Here is a 24,404-nt window from a genome sequence, read left to right as displayed (position 1 = left end):
TTTGATCGTCAAAACTATGGTACTTTCAATCGCAAAAAAATTTTTAGAATGTTTTAGAGAAAAATCTGAATAAATCGTTCATTCATAAGAAAAGTGACAAAAATCAAAAAAGAAAATTTTACAGGAAAGCCATTTTAAAATTACCTAAAATTGCCAACTTTTTTTATTGTACATAACCGACTTAGAAATGTAAAATAATTTGTTGTTATATAGACACTGGGTTAATTGTCATGTACATTAGTTATAAAGTACACCACAATTTATATAGTTATTATTATAATTTTTTTTTACGAATATATTTTGAGTTATGTCGTTTTCCCTGCGAATAATTGTTGACAGGTTGAAGTAGAGTTGTGACGTTTTTACTGTGAAAAGTTAGAGCGACTACAATGCTAGTGAATCAATGAAAATAATTAAAAAAATTTTTGAGTTGTGTCACTTTTCTTATGAATGAACGAAATCTATTTTTGTGATTATTAAAAAGCATTAGTATCTGTCCGTTATATTTAGTGCTCGGTAGTTCTAGTGTTAAGAAAAAATAATTGTCCATGTAACGCCTGCATCTTGCAATTAATGCATCATTACGGATAACTATGGAAAAAGGTTAATTATGGATTACTTTACACCATGAAAAGCGTGCTGTATTTTAATTAAATTAGTATCACCGCTCTGCTTTTAAACACGATTGTTAAACTTCTTAAATTCAAAGCCGATTCTAACAATCACCACATCGGGATGAAGAATATAATAACAAAAATGTTTAACGAATATTACAGCCTCACCATGTTCAAATCCTCTAATCTGGTGCGGACGCCTATCAGCATTTCACTGCGTTCCGTAGGACTATGCGGACATGGGTATAAAGAAGCATGGAAACCACTGCAGACTTTCTTAATGCGACTTTTCAGCTGCTCTCCTTGGAAGAAGGCAACAAACGCCGTTTTGTACATATTGTTCCCCTAAAACAATTCGTTAATCGTAAACGCCTAGGTCAGACTACCGATGATGAAATAATTGAATGATGTTTATTCTAACTTGCGATTTCTAAACAAATCTATGATCAAGGATACATCATCTTAGCTTGAAAACTATCGGACTATGGCGTCTTTATTAAGCAAAGCATAAATGACATAAGATGGATCCAAAAAGTATTTATACAACTATGTTTATACTCTTTTAATAGATTTGATTGAAACAGATTAAACAGAAATGAGGTGAACAAGTCTCTTGCTTATGCACAGACGTTTTTTGTGAATTTCAACTTACATTAAAAAGTCAAATGCAAAGCGAGACAAAATTAACTCTACGTTTAATATGTTAAAAGTTTTAATAACTTTTCAATTTTTCCATGCAAAAGGTGTTATTGTCAATGTGTTTATTAACGCTTTGCGTATAAATATCTCTTAAAATATTAAAACTATTTTCTTCAGGAAATTAAACTATGTATCAATAGCGTCTTAAATACTAAGAGAATAAACTATGTATCGACTTTTTGTTATTTAAGTAATTAAATTATTTACATACTCTAAGGCTCTATGGGTCGAAAGATACTGTTTATCCTGAATGGGTTAAACTGATTTAGTTAAATTAAACAAATGAATGCAATAACACTATAAAAAAATAGAATTGTTTACAGTGAATATTATCTAACGAAAACGTTCCTCAAGGGCCAAGACTCCGTAGATTCGCGATAAGGTAGAGTGACCACATTACTGACAAAATTAGGCGAAAAATGGTTTCGCGTGTCTCAACTTTTTGTCCTTATATGAGAATATTTCGCTGGGAAGGGGCTCGTTCGAAAGAGGAAGCTTCAATCTAGCGCGCGCTGGTCATGAGCTGACGAGATTGTGCAGATATTTTTTAAAATAAGTGTTAGAAGTAGGTCAAAAATTGATAATGTGCCACAGAATCTAAGCATTTTTATGCCATTGCGTCAGAATTCATGATATCGATAATACACAGCAAAAAATGTGACAAGTTTAGTCACAGACTTAAGAGTTTAAGACTCGTCGGATCAAGATCAAGACGGATCTTAAGTCTGTGTCTGAAGGCTGTGAACGGAAATTATAGAGCAGTTACCGTCCTGCTGACTCTGCAAAAGTGACTACCCTTGGCCCTTAAGAAAATGAAAACTATTTTTCAGAGGAGAACAGAAAAGTATGGACTAACAGTGGCTGGGTCTTCTAACGGCTGGTCCAGTTCTACTTGACGCAAAAATACGTTTCCACGAGATATCCGCCATAGCATTCTCTCGAAAGCTGGTACACGTTCTCGGATTATTACCCCAGCAACAAATCTGAAAGAAAAATCCCGTCGAATTAAAGACAGATTTTTAAAAGTTACTTTCTAATGATACAAAATGAAATATAATGGGTATGCAACAATCATTTGTTAATAATCGTTTATATATAATTTTTTAAAACAAGATCGCGTATGTATGTATTTCCAATTGGTTTCGCATCAGAAACAAAGTGAAAAAGACAAACACTTACTGGTAAATTGGAAATGACCAAAAACGATCGACTGATGTTTATAATCCCAACTATTTGAGTATTTCACTGATAGCTGCTTGATAACCAGTTTTTGTCTACTCGGAAATCTTATAAATGCTCAGACAATATTATAGATTAAGGAACCCCATTACTGTGGGGGTACCCATTACTGTGCCTATATTTATTATACTTATTTTTAAAGCATAATGAATATTAAAAAAGAGATATACAACGTATATATTAACTGATTTTAATGAAAAAATTTAATATGCCTTCTTTAATATCCATTATGTTTTAAAAATAAGTATAATTAATATAGACACAGTAATTTGGTCCCCTGCCTTATTATCTTTTAATAAATTATTTAGCATCGCGTCAACCACTGTTATGGGTTATTAGTAGACTGCCGATTTTTATGCAAAATGAAAATTGTGTACGTTAATTGCAAGATACTGGAGTTTCATACACATTTACTTCTTTTCTCATTAATTATAATAAATCAAAAACAATGTAACAGTAGTAGTTTCAAATTCTTTAAATATTTTCACTGTTCTGAAATTGATCTGCTCATTTTTTTCATAAATGCATAAAATCCACACTCTAGTTATTAGCAACCTAATGTCTTGGTTCACAATTTGTCATATAGTTTGATATGATTTAGGTAGGAGTCAATTTTGGATCGAATCGAATTTTAGTCCTTCAAATCATCTCTGGTTGGGTCGTATGTTGATGTTTCTTTATTAAAATTAATTCTTACCTAATTTTCTAACAACATCCGAATAATTTAATGACATTTAATCACTGTTTCAAGTTGTATAAAATTTATTTTATATGCACATTACAGTTTTTCATTAGAATGTCACAATTCGAAGTGTTGTGATAATTATTTAATAATTAATTCGTAAAAACATGCTAATTTGATTTTTAAAAATACAACTTTAGTGAGTCCTATCAAAAAACCACAATTGGTCTAATTGATCCTCACGAGAATAGTACCTATATACATACATACATTAAGTTGTGTTAAACTTGAAAATATACAACCGGTGTGCGAAGTGAATTGAATTAACAGTTTCATAACAAGTGTGCATAGATAAACTGCACACACTACAACGAAACATTTACGATGAAGTTCTTCAAATGCGAGTAATATGTTCCATGTTAATGAAATTTTATTTTTCATTCAGTTTATTCATTTTTAGTTTTTCACCTTTGCATACAAGCTTCCAGCTTTTATACATTATTATATTATTGTATATTATCAACAACCACGAAATATCTGTAGAATTATTACAGTTTAACATGAAAAAGTTTAGTTCAACATAATTAATTATTTATCATACTGTATGACTGCAGTATAACTTTCTCCAGTTAAACGTAAAATTACGGTAACAGATATTCGATAAAAACGGAAACGTAATAGACGCATCGACAGGAGTATAGCAACAATTAATTAAACTTAACATATGCGTCAGTAACAGCGAAATTGTTGATCGTTATTGGTCAATTCTACCATATAAACTTTTTCAGTATATTCACTCAGAACATATTAAATTCAATTCCTTTTAAAATCTACTTCAATATTTTTGTTGACAAATAGCAAGATTATTATAGATTTTTATGTCCTTAGGTGATCATACATTAATCTGCACTTGAGACATACAAATGTGCGATGAAACTATAAAGTGCAACATCATTAAATATCGTAAAAAATTTTGGTTATTGACGTCATGATTAGGTGCACGAATTGAATAATTAGTTGAAAACAATATTTAATATTCTTTTTTGAATTTTCATTTTAGAACTTTCCACTCAAGCCACTATTTATTATACATATGATTATTATTTCTGTTATGTGTATTATTGCATATGTGCATGTATTGCATTTCAAAATAAAATTATCAAACCTTGTTAGTACATTCTACGAGAGGTAATAAAAACATTATGTAAGCATGGCTACATACGTATTTACGTGTAACGTTGAAATAATAAATTTGTTAGACAAATTACAAATTATAGATACATTTTTTGTATACCGTTTACTGTAGTTTTTATTATTTCAGATCTTTACGATCATTTTAAGATCATTCTTACATAATGTTCTTATTTCCTGTCATAGAATGTAACTATTAGTTATTGTTTTCCTATGTTGTATGCGTATTATTACGTAATAAAATGATTATAGTTCCACTTTTACGAACTATCATTTTTCTTAGTAACAAATGTTGAATATGCTGTTAAAATATAATCTTGTGAAGCATATTATAAAAATTGTGCAACAATATTACTACTACTTACATCATAGTATTATTGTAATTATTAAATTGTTTTCTCAATATGTTTAAATTGTTACCATATTATTATTAATTCTAGTGCAGGCTTAGGCATTATCGAAATAAATTATTATATTATCTTATTTGGCTACATGTCGTTTGAAATAATCATATGTTAGTTTCTTTGAACAGCAAAATAATTTTTTCAAAATTATTTCATTATTTGAATTTCAAATAAAATCCAAATAATTTTTCATTTCACCTTTCATTTGATCAAACAATTTGTACTCTCCAAAATTCTACTTATTTTGTGTCGACAACGTCATCAACTGCGTCAACAATTTTAAATACGAATGCAGCTAAACCTTAATCATTAAACTACAAAAATTGGCATATGTAAATTTAATAATTAATTTAGTTGGAAAAAAGGTGAAATTATTTATTATTTTATTTGAAGAATGTAACTGAAAATAAACTTTTTATGTTGTTTGGAAAATAAAAATACTGAAGTATTTAAAATAATTAATTATTTCAAATGATTATTTCTTATCTTATTTCAAATAAAATGTGACCAACCCCTGTTACAGTGAATCGTTTAGGATATTCCAATTTTAGGAGTAAACATATATGCTTCACATAATAATAAACAAAATTCATATAAAGATGTATTTAATATTTAACTGTTTTCATACTGGCACAACTCATTAAATATTAAAAAATAGAAGTATTGAAACCAATGCGACAATAAACAATCTATGCATTATGTGTGGTTAAATAAATAAGCATAAATAAGTGTGGTTTTGAATTCACTAGAAAACGTGTTCTAAACAAGACAAAAATATGTTCATTCTATAGTATTGAAAATCAAATTTATTCGAATGATTTCTAAAAATGTAGACTCAAAATTCAAAATTTAGAACGAATATGAACATGAGTTTAAGAGTGGTAATTCGCGTAACCGATTGGAAATATAGATTTTTTTTGCACAAATCAATAATATCGTATGTTGAAAATATGTTCCCCATGTTGCAGAATAACATTTGAAATATGAGCACAAGTATATGTTGAAGAGTGTTGGTTCGTAACTTTCAATTTGAATCTAAAAAACTAATAATGAGCATTTACAATGTTTAAAAAAAGACAAATTTTAATTCACACATTAAAATTGTTGAGACCGTGGTGTTTGCGACTGTTGGCATTTTTAGGGTGACGTACAATGCTGTTCTGGCGATTACAAATTATGATTAGATCGCGGATTTTATGCATGTATAACGAAAATGATCAGGTACAATTTAAAAGAGTACTACTATTCAAATTATTGAAAAATAACGACATGCTCTTTTCAACTTGTAAAAATTATTAAGGAAAGAACAAAATGTTCATCTGGCTCCCGTATCTTGCAATTGATCAAGAATCCGCAGTCTAATTATGATATTAAAATCGGTTGAAAAAGCAGACGTTTCTCTGAAATGTGTGACAGACTGCAAATAAATGGTAGGAATGCCGCCAATTAAGCAACAATAAACAGTTCCCAGACACGAACAAATTGAATCGCAAGAGTTATGAGGAAGACGGCGGGTCTGCTATGTGCGTGGGAAAAAGCAGTGTAGCAAAAAAACAGCTACAAGTTTTTCAAAACACTTTTTTTAGTTACATGAAATTTTAAACGCGTTTTTCTCGATACCAAATTTCCCAAATTGGTACGCAGCGTGATTCAAACATTAATAGATCGATTATACTCACGTAAATAAATGTGTTCCACAGTATTTGAACCTGAATTCGTAATTACATTATCAAATTTAATCATTGTTTTCACAAAAATAAAATGAGAATTTTTTATGCAACGTCAATTTTTGTTTAAAGTCGCATCATTACATCAAGTCCGCATCGTTTTCATGAAATTAGGTTCACATACTCTGCAATTTCATTAGCAATTTAAAACTACTCGATTTTTTCATTCTATGCTAGTAGAAAGACCGCTATACTACAAATCGCAAAACAACTTAAACGCCGAGATTACGTGCCAAAATACTTTTGCAGATCTGGATAAGTGCCATGTTTCTTAAAAAATTGTTTTCTGCTTTCAAAGACGTGTAATAAATAGACAGCGGATCTTTATGCAAAATAAAGCCTTTCTACCTGAATTGCAACAAACTGGTGTAAAATAGAAATTTATTTCTTACTATGTTTAATAGGTTGAAAATAAAACTCCTTCTGTCTCATAATAATAGTAGCAGTTGATGAATTCAATTTGTCCCATAATAATATCATAGTAGCAAAAGAATATAAATATAGAACGTAACATTTATTATAAAAAAAACTAGATTAAATTAAACAATAAATTAAAAATAATACTCCTAATTTTTATTTTGAGTGTCCAGATAGTTTCTGGAATTTTCAATAATTTCGTTACTGCATTTTAAACTTGTAGGTAGAATCTTACGTTTACAATGGGTTGATATTCATCTGAAATAAAACAATTGATTTTAATCTGCGGATGAAATTAGAAAAATAATTATAATTCGTAATAATTAGGTTAATTTAAAACTTGTAAGATGTATCAAAACAAATGTTAGATATCATGAAACATTGATTTTGATTGAAGGCTTCGCAATTTCGCACAACATAGTTTACAGCAGCATTCGCCAATAATTCCCGTTTAAATATCCACTTGCTACTATTATTATGGGACAGAAGGAGTATAATACTATTTTTAAATTCTTCTAAAAAATCCGCTGCCTAGTAATAAGAAACCCTAAAAATATAATAAAAACATGGCGTACAGAGTTTCTAAAGAAATGATTAAAAGTTGCCTTATTTTCTGCGTGTTGTTACATGACTAAACTAAGGGGGTATTCTGGTTACTCATTTTTATAAAATCGATATTTTGCAGTTTCTTTAAGTATATGTGTGCAAAAGGATTTATTTGAATTCGTGAAATTAAATGGGTATGCAACTCTGTAAACCTAATAAAATGGAGTATATAATTTTTCGCATATAAAGATACTATAAAAAAAAGATTTTTTTAGGGAACATTAAGCAACATTTTAGCTGTATTTTCACATTTTCTTATTACATAAAATTACAAAATGGTTGAGTTGTATAACATTATCTAACTCGAAGTACAGCAAAGTTTTGGTAGCTTGCACCCAGCGGTAAAAGTGGCATTAAAAGAAAATGACTTGCGTACTTCAAATACCCATAAATATTTGTGCGAAATTCTAATACGAAAAGTTTAATGGTTTACCTGAGAGAAATTTCTAAAAAATAGTGAAAAAACCGCCTCGACAACCAGAATGGCCCCTTAAACAACACTTTCTTGAACAGGCAGCTTTTCCTATAATATTTCGTATAGTTGATAAAAAAAAGCAACATACTCAAGACGTCCCCGGCTGGTGACGGTCTGATTCTGTGCTTCCTCGTTAGTTAGCGTCCTGGTGATCGAGTCATTGGCCTCTTCCTGTTGATATAGAAGAAGATGAGACGAATCTTGACTCTCCGTCAGAACGGTAACATCGATTACACGAAGGAGGACGATGCTATGAGCAAAAGCTGCTGAACTACTTTAGCTACCTCCGTGAAAAACACTTGGGTCTTCTCGAGCACGTGCCGTAATTCCGTCAACTCGAGATAGTTACTCTTCAGGTTCACCGCATTTTGGCTCAGCTCTAATATGTCGTTCCCCGTCTTCTCAAGATTCGCCTGCAATCACAATTAATAACAATGTACATTTTTCTCAGAAATGTCTCATAATTTGTAGATTTGACGACCGATATTCTATAAGTATTGTAGAGTACATAAGTCTTTACCGTCGATCCACGACGCACAAAGTCACCCAGTGCTGCGTTATGTGGATAAATTTTTTTTTAAATTGCGAGATTACAACATACAGTTGTTTCAGGTAGAAAGTGAAAGTAAAAGTCGGCACAGGATTTTAAATAACGGTCATTGGTAGGTGGGTGCACGGGTTCGCTGGTCATCAAACAGGGTGAAATTTTATGGTTATGAACAAGAGGGTTAAATAATTAGATCTGAAAAAAAAACATTTACCTCGAGATCTATAATGGCTCGAGGGTTCGGCGCACGCGGTAACTCGGTCAGGTTCTCCTGGATTGGCACACCATCTTTTCTGACTTCTGCTTCAATGTATCGAAGCTTTCGCTCCATTTCGTCGCACCGACGGACTTCGTTGACGAACTTTCGTTGGAAGTAATTGACATCGCCGTTGAGCTATGATGACATCAACAACAAACAGAAATTATAATGAAATAAATATTGAACGAGCCGTGAAGTTGCTGTGCTTAAGTTACGCATCATTTTTAGAGTAATCCTGTATAACGCGATTAAAAAACCGTTAAAAAAATGTATACATTTATTTTATGTAGCAGTACGCCAAATATACAATGAACTTGCTATCGCGAAAGATGAATATACAGGGTGGGGCATTTAAATGGGAACACCTAAATATCTCGGTTATTATTAGTCGTACAAAAAATCTCCACAGAGTAAAGTTGTACTGTTTCAAGGGGCGAATTTGATGAGGGTAAAATTTTTTTCTCAAGCTCATTTTTTTACAAGATTTCAAGGTCATCGATATTTTTTTAAATAGAATCATATATTTTTATTATCGCTATGTGATAACCGCGGTCAAGACGAATCCAACGACCTGTAATATTATGACCTTCACGTGACCTTGAGTTTGTTATCACCAACGATTTCACACCATACATTTACATGCCATGGGCGCTGGTGTACAACTTGTCGAAGCCACTTCGGGTTTTCAGTGCACCAATAATGCATATTATGTGTATTCAGTTGTCCATGGTTAGAAAAAGGAGCTTCGTCGATAAAGAGAACATCATAAAATATTCATGTCTTTGTATTTGCTACAATGTTCATGTACAAAAAGCAACACGATTCTCAAAGTCGTTGCCATGAAGCTCCGGATGTAAGGAAATATGCTGTGGGTGAAATTTATGACGTTGCAATAAAGAACAAAGAATAAAGAACGTCCAATTTTTCGACAACTTGTAGTAGGATCAATATTGACTGTAGCCAATACAAAAGTTTCGGCATCTTCTCCAGGAGCAGGCTTTGATCGTTTTCTGTTCAGTGATTTAATACTCCCTGTTTTACAAAACAATTGAACTATGCGGTCATAACTTTGTCGAGAAGTATAATTTCTCTCAGGGTATCTTCCTGCGTACAGTTAAAATGCTTGTACTCAGTTACTTTTAGCCTCACCATAAACTAAAATAATTTCTACCTTTTCTGCATCACTGTACACCATCGTTTCAGAAAAGTAACGTTATCTTTCACAATCGAATAAATCCCGATGAATTTCTTAAACGTACTGATTAGAGTCACCACAAGGAGAAGAATTTGTATCAGTGTTTATAATTTATTGTAAGCGTGTTTACAGTCATTAGTCAAGGTTCAAGAACATCTCTTGAAACCCTAGTGGGATCATGTCATCGTTATTTCACTGTTTACATCAAGTGTTCTACTTTTATGAATTTCTCGTACTCAAGGTCACGTGACGGTCATAATATTATAGATCATTGGATTCGTCTTGACGTCGGCTATCACATAGCGATAATAAAAAAATATGATTCCATTTAAAAAAATATCGATAACCTTGAAATCTTGTAAAAAAATGACCTTGAGAAAAAATTTTTACCATCATCAAATTCGCCCCTTGAAACAGTACAACTTTATTCTGTGGAGATTTTTTGTACGACTAATAACAACCGAGATATTTAGGTGTTCCCATTTAAATGCCCCACCCTGTATATACAGTAATATCTATTTTAAACAATTTTTTGATCGCGTTGTACGGGAATTTACTGCAGTGATAACTGGTAAAAGTTCCAGTCCTTTTTTACTTCTACTTGTTAATCATAAAAAAAGGTTATATACACCATTGAATAACATAATAATAAGTGGCGTTTTAAAACGTTGAATACCAACCTTATAGTAACAATCCTATTCTAAACGACGAGAAAAATTTTAATTTAGTCTCCTTATAATAAATTTTTTAATCGGCAAAAAAATTATTCTCTGAATTCGATTTTTAAAAAGCAACCTGTGAAAATGGGAAATTGCATAAAAGTCTGTAGACTACTTATAAGCACCCCATCTAAATTCTAATTGCTAGTGGCCAATTGAAATCATTAATTATTTATCTTTAGCCCATTAAGAGGATTCTCAAAAAGGTGAATTTAAAAGTACAAGATATGATAGAAAAGAAACTCTGTCAGCTTCCTTGTGAAGGTATAGGATAAATAGGATTATCTTCGTAATTGTCGCAAAGGTCTCTACAGTAAATATCAAAATTTTATCCCTCTTTTCTTTTTACTAAGTGATCCCTCTTAAAACTCAAACGGTAAACACGCTCGACGACCGAGCCAACGAAGCAAAAGAGTGCAGTTTTTCTAATTTTTTATTTTTTTATGAAACTTTTACCGTCGCATTCGTCTCGTTTTTTTTTTTTTAATTAAAATGATACCAAACACGATATAAATACGATTATAATCACTCGTGTAATAAGTGATTAAAGCTTCAAGAGTGAAAGAGGCCGGCGAACGGAAAAAAAAAAGGAGCAGAGAGTCGGAAGAGTCAAAACCCAGTCCCTCTTCCTTTATCAATCACTATCCTTCTCTACGTTCGGCACACTACAAAGAATATAGCACCTCTAATAGAACTGTCTGAGATACTACTGTTTGGTGGGTTTGCTGATCACTTCTTTGTACCCTTGTGCACTAGTTTACCAAAATTCATCGAGCTGCGAGTGTCTCAATATGTGTCACAAATAATTTTGTAGAGTTGTGCTGACCTGTCTTTGTAATTTGTCATTCGGCTTGGAAAAACAAAGGATGGACGTGAAATTTTATGTCAAATTGCAAAGATCTTCCAGAGAGACATTAATACTGCTTCAGCATGACTATTCCTTGCAAGTTCTTCTTGGCTCCAAAAGTGAAGTTGCAATTCAAAGAGCTACGCTTTTACAATGTAGAAAAAGTTCGCATTGAATCAAAACAGACGCTTCACGCGAAGAAACTGGTGCGAAGACTCGAAGAAAAAGATTTCCAACAACTAGTTGCAACAGTTCTTGTTGGAATCGTTATACTAACGCGGAAAGGAACTACTGCGAAGGAAGCGGAAATCAAATGTAGGTTGCCTGATTAGTAGAACCGTTTTGAATTTAGTCCGGTTCCTCTTCATTTTAGGGTACATTGTTAAATCGCCGAGCCACGTGCTCATAGTTCTACTAAATTGCATGTAGCACGCGTTAAAATATCCGCAGCTCGATGAAAATTGGTAGACTGACAAGCAAGAGCGTAGAATAGTGGCCAGCAAACCATCAAATTTTATCTGATACCGTCACAACGAAACTGACAGAGTCCGGTTTCTTTTGGATCACACCTCGTATATAAAAGAAAATTGATAAGTCACGACTTAGTTATGGCTATCACTGAATTATCAAAGGCGAATGATATTACTGAAGTGATGCTAGAGCGATTGATTAATGCCAGCGATAAAAGTGAATAATTCAAGATTCTATCTAACAGGACTTACATCACGAAATTGCACAGTACCGGTTTCTCCAAGTTCAGAGACGGATTGATAGGCAGACTCTGGCTGAATGAACAGCTGGCAGAGAGCCATCGCCTCGCTTCTGAACATCGACCCCATCTTGTAGATGATTTATGTTTTATCCTGTAAAATAAAGAAACAGTAAAACATTAATAATTGGTACTTTGCATTTTTAATGTACGTTACAGTTAATACTGATACACAACTAACCGTATAATGTATCATGCAATCTACTTTTTTTTGTCTTATTCATGATTCACAACTATTGTTTCTCATTGGCAGATAGATACGACGACGAAAAGAATATATTCTAATCAGAATTTTTTAACCCATTTGTGCGGCGGTAACATGTGTAGGAAATAATTGTTCCGAATGATGACCTTGATAATATACTTCAATGTCATAACAAGTACCATACAAATTACCATATTTTTCAAATATCTTTAAAGTATATGTAGAAGATATACAGGGCGGAGCAATTGCAAATAATTAAAAATTACAATTAAAAATAGTATGTTCCGTAAGATCAAAAGTTACTGTTTATTGATAAAAGGTAACGAAAATACCTTTCAGTTTTCATATTTCAAAGAAATTTCTGATTTTGGTCTGACATTTTTTTTAATTCTTTCAAAAACCATTGTTGTATGAAAAAAATACGACATAAAAGACGCAGCCTGTCCAAATGAACAAGCTTTGTTGAACATGTTTTTTGACACAGTCAATAATTTAGACAATACAGTCAAGGAAAACGATTTTATCAGCATTTAATCGTGTGGGGGGGGGGGGGGGGCATAGACAAAATTCAAAAGTCGAAAATAAGAGCCACCCTAACGGAGCACGTAATTGAAACCACTTCGATTACTGCATAAATAATGATTTTAGTGGAAAATGTTACAGATAAAAGTTAAATGGTTTCGTGGGCGACGTAATTTGGCGATTAGTTTTTTGTGTGAAGGTGCGCAGGGGACACATCAAGGTCAAATTTGTCTTTTTTAATGGAATCATATTTGTTTTATTAGGTTAGTCGATCCAGCTCATAATTCTGTATAAAAAAAGTATGAACCTGTTAATATCTAAAAATCATTAGTTTAGAAAATATTTTAACTGCAATTATTCGAAATAGCGTAACTGGAACTGTATTAATTTGAATGAAAATTTATTTATTTATCGGAGAACATAATAATAAATTATGTGGTTTGTGTGTATCGCTTGCATTATTCGAAATTTCAAGGTCGTCTTCAATATTATTTAAACGGAAGTTACATTTTTTTCATAACGGGAGTTATGTATGGTGGTAAAACAAATTCAATGATTTACAAAAATGCACAGACGTTAACAGAAACCATTTTGAACATTATAAAGTAATTTTTCCTGTATTAATCTTTGACTTAGTCATTTTTCACTGTCTTGATCCATTACTCTTACTTTCTTATATTCAATCTCATCCGAAGGTCATAGTATTATAATCATCTTTTGCCATCAATTATGTAGTCACCACAATTTTCTGCAATTGTTTCCCAACGTTCTACGAGCTGGTGAACTTCTTTTTCTTAAAAACTGCGTGTTTTTTCCTCAAACAAGCTTGAGATCTCTGAAAATCAGGCACAAACTCCACCAATCATCCAGTATGTAGTCTCATTTTTCAAACACGCTATGATCTTGAAATTTAAAAAAAAATAACCTTGAGATCATTTTGTTGCCTATTATTAGGTTTTCTCTCTCGAACCGAATATTTTGATTACACTGTCCAACAAAATTAAACTTTTTTCAAATTTTGCAATACCTGTTGGGTGATTCTTATACACTTTGTCATCCTAAAACCGAATCTGAAAGTAGAATTGCTCCATCACGCAACGTTTTCGAAAAATTTTGGTTTTTGTAAAAATGCCCGATTTTGATACGAAACGACGTGTTACGCAAAAACTAAACACGCGAGAAAGTTCAAATTTGAGTCAAGAGATAGAGGGGACTCTCCTCTACATATTCATATAGGTAATTATATTTTTATGTACTTCCTAATAGTTGTAAATGGTTGTTAAAGTTTGAAAATGTGCCGACGCGGGTACTTTGTACGCTCTATTTTTGTATTTATGTGAAAAATCCTTTATTTAGCAGGAATTTACTATACAGGAATGCATTCTACAGACATTTCTGGTAAAGAAACCATTCACGAAAAGTATTTGGTTCCCTTAATGTACGAGAAGGATCAGAAAATGTTAATTGACAGCGTGTGCGCGACGCGTTCGCGCCAGACGGCCATTGCAGCCTTTTCGCGACTCGCCAGGGCCGTCGCTGTGCGTAGTCGACGTTGGTACCACTCAAGTATGTCTTTGCTTACTATGCTTAATTAAATACATTTTTTTTTGTCTTTTTGGGTGCCAATCATTACAAAAGATTATAAAAATACGAGTTATATTCACATGTCATTGTGGAAATGCTTAATAAAGAAAATTGAATACAAAAACTTACCTATTTCTGATGTAAACAAATTAAAAATGTTTCCGCCTTGCTTGACGCTTGTTCCTGGTATCCCGATTTTCAATAATAAGTGTCCAGCAGTAATCAGCAAGCATCGCACATAAGTCGTTTCCTTTGTAACGTTTTTCCATTGTTGAAATATCTTGATGAAAGATTAATGCTGGAACTGCATTCCTTGTTTTGATTTTAAAATAATTTCGTCATGAATATAACAAAAACAGTCCGGCTGATTTATACACTTTCGCGACATTTTATCGATTTAATATAGTTAATTAATTAATTAATTGTGTACTTCGATCAATAAAATCGATAAAAATAGTCCCATTTACATAGTGTTTGGACTTAATTTAATCGGAAGAATCTTGAATGTCCATTGGTATTACAGTTATAAAGATAAGACAACAATTACTGAAAATAAAATACTCCAGTCACCGCATTGCTGTCTTTCCTTTCATTGTAACTATTTTGTAGTCTGTAGGCTGCAGTTTGTAAGAAAATTTCGTATGTCTGAGCTCAGTTTCGGTTTGAAATTTGTCGAAGTCAGTCGTGTTAAGCATTTTAAATCTGCATTTCTGCGCGATAAAACGTTATAAAAAACTTTATAGTTATTTATAGTATTTTAGTTTTTGTACATATAATATATGTATTTTAGTAGCCTACGTTAGTAGTGTATTTTAATAGTGTAGTGTGCGTGTGTGTATTTTTTATATATATATTTATATATTTATTTATTGATATTATTTTACATAATACAATGTCGCGAAGGTGTACAAATCTGCCGGACTCTTTCTGCTATATTTGTGGTGAATTTGTTGTAAAATCAAAATGCAGAAATATAACTCCTACATTAAAATTTGCATATGAAAATTATTTTCAATGTAAACTTGGGGATCAGGATAAATATTGGGCTCCTCATACTTCCTGCCAGCGTTGTGCCTCGGGTCTTCTAGCGTGGATGAGACGTGATACAAAGCAAATGCCTTTCGCAATACCAATGATATGGACGGAGCCTACAAATCACGTGACAGATTGTTATTTTTGTTTAACCAAAACATGTGGGTTCAACGCAAAAGGAAAGAAAAAAATGGTGTATCCGAATGTATCTTCTGCTATTCGGCCAGTTATGCATTCGGAAGAATTCCCTGTGCCTAAACCTCCTGCAATGATACCTGAGGCATTTTACTCTACCGAAGAAGAAGAAAAACAAAAAGAAGAAAAAGGAGAAAAAAAAAGAAGGTGAAGAGTATACTGCAATTTATTCAAAAGAACCACATTTAATAACGCAGTCAGATCTCAATGATCTCGTAAGAGATTTAAATTTAACGAAAGACCAGGCAGAACTTTTAGGATCGCGACTACAAGAGTGGAATTTATTGGACAATACAACGAAAATCACCTACTTCAGAACCCGGCAGCATACATTGCAGCAATATTTTTGTATGTCCGATGACCTATGCATTTGTAGTGACATAAATTCACTTTCAAGAACATTAGGTTTTGAACATGTTCCAACCGAATGGCGGCTATTTATTGATTCATCGAAATCAAGTTTAAAAGTTGTATTACTGCATATAGGAAACATATATCCTTCCATCCCCGTTGCATATTCAACAACAATGAAAGAATGCTATGAATCTATGAAGACTTTATTATGTAAAATCAAATATAACAAATATAAGTGGAAAATTTGTGCAGATTTAAAAGTAATAGCAATATTACTCGGCCTTCAAACCGGATATACAAAATATTGCTGCTTCCTTTGCGAGTGGGATAGCAGAGCAAGAAATCAACATTACCAGAAGAAAGATTGGCCACAACGAAAAAAATTAATTCCAGGAACAAAAAATATAAAACATGAATATCTTGTTGAATCAGAGAACGTGATTTTGCCACCGTTACACATAAAATTAGGCATAATGAAAAATTTTGTCAAAGCTATGGACTAAACTGGGCCTGCATTCGAATATTTAAAAACTAAATTTCCGACGATTTCTGACGCCAAAATAAAAGAAGGCATATTTATCGGACCCCAAATAAGAAAGTTAATTAATGACACAAATTTTAATAAAAAATTAAATAAATTAGAAAAACGAGTATGGACTTCATTTGTGGAAACAATCGAAAATTTCCTTGGGAAACAAAAATCAGAAAACTATGTATCCATAGTGAATAAACTTCTGAAAAATTGTGAAAAGCTAGGATGCAACATGTCGTTAAAAATGCATTTCTTGCATTCGCATTTAGACTTTTTTCCTGCAAACCTCGGTGACGTGAGTGATGAACATGGAGAACGGTTTCATCAAGATATTTCAACAATGGAAAAACGTTACAAAGGAAAAGACTTATGTGCGATGCTTGCTGATTACTGCTGGACACTTATTATTGAAAATCGGGATACCAGGAACAAGCGTCAAGCAAGGCGGAAACATTTTTAATTTGTTTACATCAGAAATAGGTAAGTTTTTGTATTCAATTTTCTTTATTAAGCATTTCCACAATGACATGTGAATATAACTCGTATTTTTATAATCTTTTGTAATGATTGGCACCCAAAAAGACAAAAAAAAATGTATTTAATTAAGCATAGTAAGCAAAGACATACTTGAGTGGTACCAACGTCGACTACGCACAGCGACGGCCCTGGCGAGTCGCGAAAAGGCTGCAATGGCCGTCTGGCGCGAACGCGTCGCGCACACGCTGTCAATTAACATTTTCTGATCCTTCTCGTACATTAAGGGAACCAAATACTTTTCGTGAATGGTTTCTTTACCAGAAATGTCTGTAGAATGCATTCCTGTATAGTAAATTCCTGCTAGATAAAGGATTTTTCACATAAATACAAAAATAGAGCGTACAAAGTACCCGCGTCGGCACATTTTCAAACTTTAACAACCATTTACAACTATTAGGAAGTACATAAAAATATAATTGACTATATGAATATGTAGAGGAGAGTCCCCTCTATCTCTTGACTCAAATTTGAACTTTCTCGCGTGTTTAGTTTTTGCGTAACACGTCGTTTCGTATCAAAATCGGGCATTTTTACAAAAACCAAAATTTTTCGAAAACGTTGCGTGATGGAGCAATTCTACTTTCAGATTCGGTTTTAGGATGACAAAGTGTATAAGAATCACCCAACAGGTATTGCAAAATTTTTTTCGTGTTGGACAGTGTTATCGAACGTACGCAAGAAGCTTGTCTTGCTTCCTATTACAGGTATTTAAACAAATCTTTGAAGATTATGCCATTTATGGTTTTATCGCTTATTAAATTAGGATCAGCAGTCGACAGTGATTCAGCAAATACCGACATGAGATAGGATAGTCTTATAAAGATTCGCTACTAAAACAGTCAGATGAAGAGAGTTTATTGTTTACCTTTCATGCATCCTGCACAATTCGAATTCTGTGAACAAAATATTTTTGTCTGTATACTATATTTCAATGGTATATTCAATTATTCCAGATGTGACCACAATCTGATGATTATACCACGGATCTTTATGTAAAATAAAAATGGTCTGCATCAATTGCGACAAGCAGAATATAGATAAAAATGTATTTCTTCTCGTAATAATTTGAATAAAATCAAATTAACTATGATACCTTAAAATAAATATTCTTCTATGATAAGCGTCACTGACACTGGAACTTTAATCCCTCTTCTATCAAGGCGGGGTAAAATAATTGGAACACAATACGAAATTGCCTATCAAGGTTTATATGGAACGATAATCGAGTTTATTACTAAATATGTAGATAAAGCGATAACATTAATCACCACGGCTTTGTAACATGTAACAGCAAACGCCATATCCGCCCGGCTATCAGATTCCTTGCCGAAAGGAAACAATAAACCTGATTAAACATAGTTATATAATAAGAACTATGTACTTGCTTCGTGAAGATCTCTCACCGAACATGATCCACACTTTTTCAAAGCTGATATAATATGTAGTCGGCTTCGTCTAAACTCGAAAGTGGTACTTGAAAAACATTCTCAATTATAACTATTAGGTTGTTGCATATGAAATGTCAGATTTTAGAATGCAAATCTTATAAAATGTTTTGATAAAAAAATTGCAATTACAGTCTACAGGTTTATTACATAAAACTTTGATATAAAAAGCTGCAACCTCAATATCCTATCTTAAATTTTAATTTAGATGTCCAATTTTACTCCTACATAAATTTTATTTTACCAATTTTATCGATGTAAATGTCATGTATTCTTTTTATATATGCCGCAAAATAACACGACGATAGCATTACGTAATTTTTGGTCAAAATGTAGTAATTCATTTGCGAGCTATTCGTTTATGGTGCAAAGGCAACAAAAAGACTTGTAAATGAGGATCGTGAACGACAAAAAAGGCGATTTTTAGCATGCGGAACCGAGAAACTTGAAATTCATTGACAGAATACGTTGATTGCTAGACTGCGGATCTTTTCCGACCTTTGAATAAAAATTTTCTACATTAATTGCAAGGATCTGGAACCAAGTAGAAACTTCTCTCTTTCTTCAGTAATTTCAATAAGCTAAAAATCGTATATCGATGAATTTACATTCTTTTAATCTTCTCATCATTTTTAATTACATCTACTCATTTTTGTCATAAATACATAAAAGCCACAGTCTATTGCTTACAATGATGCTTACTATGATCAAATAAGATCATTTAGCGAAAAAGTTGCGTTTGTTTAATATTATTAATAGAACATCTTTCTCCAAGAATGACAATAGTTTCAATTAAAAACTAAACTCTATTCAATAAAACCAAATGAAACAAAGACTTTTTGATTAATATTAGGTGTTTCGGTCAGTTTTGAGGACTGTCTACAGGAGGGTATAACTATAAATCTAATCGAAATGATTCAGTGACAGTCATAGCTGAGTCGGAACTTATCAATTTTCTTGCATATACTTGGTGTGACCAAAATGAAACCGGGGTCTGTCAGTTTTCTTGCAATGGTATCAAATAAGCGTTCTTTGCAGGACACTTCTCAAGTTCTTGTGTATCAATCTACGCAGAACTATGATCACACGGCTCTGGGATTTGACAATGTACCCAAAAATAGAAAGACACCAGTCTAAATTCAAAACGGTTCTACTAATCAGACAACCTACAATTGACCTTCGTTTCCTTCATAATAGTTCCTTTCCGCGTTAGTATAGCGATTCCAACAAGAACTGTTGCAACTAGTTGTTGGAAATCTTTTTCTTCGAGTTTTCGCGCCAGTTTCTTCGCGTGAAGCGTCTGTTTTGATTCAATGCGAACTTTTTCTACATTGTCAAAGCGTAGCTCTTTGAATTGCGACTTCACTTTTGGAGACAAGAAGAACTTGCAAGGAATAGTCACGCTGAAGCAGTATTAATGTTTCTCTGGAAGATCTTTGCAATTTGACATAAAATTTCACGTCCATCCTTTGTTTTTCCAAGCCGAATGACAAATTACAAAGACAGGTCAGCACAACTCTACAAAATTATTTGTGACACATATTGAGACACGCGCAGCTCGATGAATTTTGGTAAACTAGTGCATAAGGGTACAAAGACGTGATCAGGAAATCCCTCAAACAGTAGTATCTCCGTAACTGTCGTGCGTTGGGTCTGCCGAGTGACAGTTCTAAAAGAGGTGCTACATTCTGTGTAGTTCGCAACGTGTACGTTTAATATTGTTAAATAACGCGAGTTTATTGTTAATATACACGTTGCGAAAGAAATTTTTGGGACAACCTAATGTTTTGAATAAAATGCAATTTAACGTCTTTCTAAAAGAAACATGTCCTTTTTGCAAAAAATTCCTTCAAAACTAATCGGAACGCCTAATAGGAAACGTTCGACGGTAATATCCTGCTTCCATATTCCTTAGAGAATTCCGTTATACAGCCGAAAACTATCGAATCGCAAAGCGTGCACGTAATTAATCTTCGAAAGATCGCACAATTACGACAAGAAAAACGTGACTTTATCGTTCTCCGATAACGATACCTATATCATGTATCGTTTATAGGCTAGTGTAACATATTGTGTTCTACAAGCACGTCGCTTCAGAATCGTTGATAAAACCATGTGTCCATCGATTTCTGTCCATATTGATTTCTGTTAAAGCTTGAGACGCAAATTCTGAGAGATAAAAATGGAATAATAGAATAATGTTGTCGTTCGATAGAGATTATCGTTTAGAAATCATTTTACACTTTTATCGGTAAATAAACAATAATGAGGACCAACTGATCCCATAAATGTAAGTAATAAAATCTAAAAATTAATTTTCAATCATTTTTTATTTTGTGTTACATACAATCTTACGTAGTTTTGTTCTTGAAATATCCATTTCATTTAAAGATAAGCGATCGAATTAATCGCGACAGTCAAACTTAAATGTGATTGTGATTTTTTGTTATATATGACAACACAAATCATTTTCCATTTGTCTGATCAGTTTCACTTTTAATTATACTTATGTGAGTCGATGCCTACACTACATAATATAATGACCCCATATTTACAGGAAATCAAATAGAGAAAATAATAGACAATATGTTGATCGCTATTTAAACTACACTTTAAAGACTTATTATAAAATTGATCAACTTAAATCTTCGATATTTTTAGCTGTATGTAATGCAAAATTGTCTCGGGGACCGAGGACACTCGAGCTTCGCTGTCCTTTTCTACGTTCGGCAGTGCATCAAAGAATAGTATCTTCTAGCCGATATATGTCCCTGGGTAGACCCGTGTTGTGGACATATATGAAGTAGACACTGTAATCCTTTTGGAATTTTCCCCCAAAGTCTTATTTGGACATTCTTAAAACTGCTGATGTTGGATTTACAAATCCAAAAATGCAGTCGTATTGTACCAGAAATATCGGTACCAGAAATATCTAAAAGACTACCAGACTAATTTGAACAAAATTTGACAGTAATGTTAAAACTATTATCTAGTCCTTGACGACGTACATTTTTCATTTGTACAAAAGAAGTTGAAAATTTAGATGAAAAATATATAGAAAAAGATATATTAAACAAAATAAAAATAAAAACATGTATATATTTGAATATCTGTAACTTCTTTAGAAACTAATTTTTCCAAAATCAACTTCGACGAGGACTAGTTTTTGTATAGTTTATGTAAAACTAAAATATTAAACAAAACCTCGCAGAGATATTTCAGGTACTATAAAAGGAGTTTTACAGAAATGGCTTTGAGAAAATGGCTGCCACATCTTTCTAGTTTAAGATGTTTATCTCAATTTTATAGCACATACTTCCAAAAAACATCGTATAATATGATGTATATATTGATTATTCAAAGAAACATAATCTTATATGTTTAGAGAAAATGGTTGAATTTATCTTATTTTTCAACCGCCCGAAGGTATGTAACCTTTAAAAGGGTTGTATACTTTTCCCAGTAACCGTTTGATTAGTGAGGCAAAATACAAGAAACTCTGTTGTTTCAAAGTGTCTCATTGTCTGCTCCATTTTTTATTCCCCGATAAAATGCAGCTCGGTAAACTGATATGTTCAGATTATTAAATGGCACGATATCTCTGTGTATACCTTTGCACAGCAGGTTTCGAGTTATACGCACAGGCGTATACATACGGTGTAATGTGTATACAGGGCGTTTCACACAGTAAAATCACAGCACCATATAGTGGTAGCGATCTACAAATTTTCTAACAAAAATTGCGTGTATACGAATGCACGTCGCGTGATATGGAACACGACTTTATCAGATTAAGCTAATCTAAGAACTGTGTGCTTTAATTTCGTATACTAATCAGATACAACTTAAAAACCAACGAAATTGTATAACATTTCAATGAGCGTTCCCGAATCTATGAGATGTATGCAAAAGTTTTAGTCTTTCATGCATTCTGAAAATATCGAGTAGTGAAAACATTAGAAAAATTTAAGAATACTGTTGCACTGTTTCCTTTTATTACAGGTATTAAACGATGAAATACATGTTCACTTAACTCCTGTTTCCTACAATCGATGCAGAAAATTTGTATTTTGCATACAAATCCGCAGTCTAATAATGTCTTGTAACTATAATGGTTATAATCTTCTGCCTTTTTGTGTAATTGTTTTGGATTTTTACACAAAGTAAAATTGTTAATTGTAAGAAACAGAAATTAAATAAAAATGTACTATTTCTTTCTATGTTTTACTAATTCAGTTTTATCATCAATGCATAAAATCCGTAGTGTAATGATAAAGTTCATTATTGACTGGTAGCATAGCTCGAATGTTGTGTATAAATAAGAGAAAATTGAAGAAGACCAAAACTTTTGCATACATCTAATACCTTCTTATAATTGTCCTCTTCTTATTCTCGTGTAAACAACACACTTGCGCTTGGTCCATTCAAACTGAAGACGTCCTGTATGCGTCTCTGAAGTAATCTTATCAAGGATCAAACGGAATTCTTCTACGTAAGAGACCTGTTATAGAAGCTAACGTAAAGATAAGAAGAGTGAATTGTGTGTACACGCAAACATCGTACCGATGTAAATGCAGGCCTTAAATTACAATGAATCTGGGTTCTGAAAATCTATTTCTAGACCTACTACCTTGCATAAAATTCACGATAATATACAGGATGTTCTGAAAATGTATTTCCTTGAAAGAGGTGATTCCCGAGATCATTTGAAGTAACTTTTTCCTTTGCCTAAATGTTCTCCGCCGCTTTGTTAAGGAGTTATTAACGAAAAACGCGAACCAATCAGAGCGCGGCTACAGCGGGCAGATTCTAGCTCGGCGACAGGTCCCGCTGAGCGTGGCGTTGACATTGGCCGAAGCATTGCGTTTATAGAAGTATTTGAAAATATTTGTTAGAAGTATTTAAAAATATTGCTGTATTGTTTTCTGTCTATTAGGCCAGTCCCGTTCGACAAACCTTGCGGAGGGTGAAGCTGAGGGCAATGTGACGTCAGCGAAAAAAATATATTGTCTTAGGCTGAACCATCAGAAGGAGTTATGTGGTTTGTTGCCCTCCAAGTCGCTTATACTCGGAAAGCCAAATTTTCTGACCGCACGGACGATAGTTGAACGAGACTGAATTAGACATATTCAGAAAGAAAATAAATTTCTATTTCATTCCAGTTCGTTGCAATTCAGGTAGAAAATTTTTATTTTGCATAAAGACCCGCTGTCTACTTGTCGGACTATGTCTGTATTTGTGCATACATATATGAATATGTCTATTTATGTCTTTTTTCATTTTGAAGATTGGCACTTTCAAAATATGGGTGTGGCTTCCAGTGTTCTGGGTAGAGATGGGATGAAGTTCAATATGTACTCACGAATCTGAGTCAATTTTGATAACCAAGTTTCATTTTATGAGTTTGGATTACTACTAAAAAACAGTGTTCCAATGATTATATTTTAAAAGTATTCATTCTACAGCGTGTCCTAAAAATGGTGTACTTCCTTAAATGGGGAGATTCCTGAGGTCATTTGAAGTAACTTACTTAATTTACAATACTTGGTTTTAGCGTATTTCTACTAATTAGGGAACATACCAAAATGAAAGATTCGATTTTAAAAGA

The 24,404-nt window shown here is 32.8% G+C and overlaps 1 protein-coding gene and 1 long non-coding RNA gene across 4 annotated transcripts in view; both read right to left on the bottom strand.

The window, feature by feature from the left end:
* Vha100-2 (V-type ATPase subunit a family protein Vha100-2) overlaps positions 1–24,404 on the bottom strand; it is a 78,534-nt gene that overhangs the window by 10,356 nt on the left and 43,774 nt on the right. For 2 of the 3 annotated variants that reach the window (XM_076791673.1, XM_076791672.1), the window contains exons 2-8: positions 12,344–12,484; positions 8,816–8,995; positions 8,339–8,467; positions 8,143–8,225; positions 6,509–6,538; positions 2,170–2,296; positions 783–959 (exon numbers count right to left, since the gene is read on the bottom strand). In XM_076791673.1, coding sequence (XP_076647788.1) covers positions 783–959; positions 2,170–2,296; positions 6,509–6,538; positions 8,143–8,225; positions 8,339–8,467; positions 8,816–8,995; positions 12,344–12,460 — 843 coding nt within the window. In that variant the 5' untranslated portion in view covers positions 12,461–12,484. The remainder of the gene's footprint in view (positions 1–782; positions 960–2,169; positions 2,297–6,508; positions 6,539–8,142; positions 8,226–8,338; positions 8,468–8,815; positions 8,996–12,343; positions 12,485–24,404) is intronic. The other variant, XM_076791674.1, reaches the window with a different exon arrangement.
* LOC143356199 (uncharacterized) lies at positions 3,078–4,478 on the bottom strand. Its single transcript, XR_013082628.1, has 3 exons — positions 4,260–4,478; positions 3,759–4,143; positions 3,078–3,715 (listed from the first exon to the last, which is right to left on the bottom strand). It is a non-coding gene; the product is annotated as an uncharacterized LOC143356199 (long non-coding RNA).

Source organism: Halictus rubicundus, chromosome 8 (assembly GCF_050948215.1).
Source record: "Halictus rubicundus isolate RS-2024b chromosome 8, iyHalRubi1_principal, whole genome shotgun sequence".
NCBI classification, from domain to species: Eukaryota; Metazoa; Arthropoda; class Insecta; order Hymenoptera; family Halictidae; genus Halictus; species Halictus rubicundus.
The sequence above is the reverse complement of the archived record's forward strand: the minus strand, read 5'-3'. Positions and strand labels throughout refer to the sequence as shown.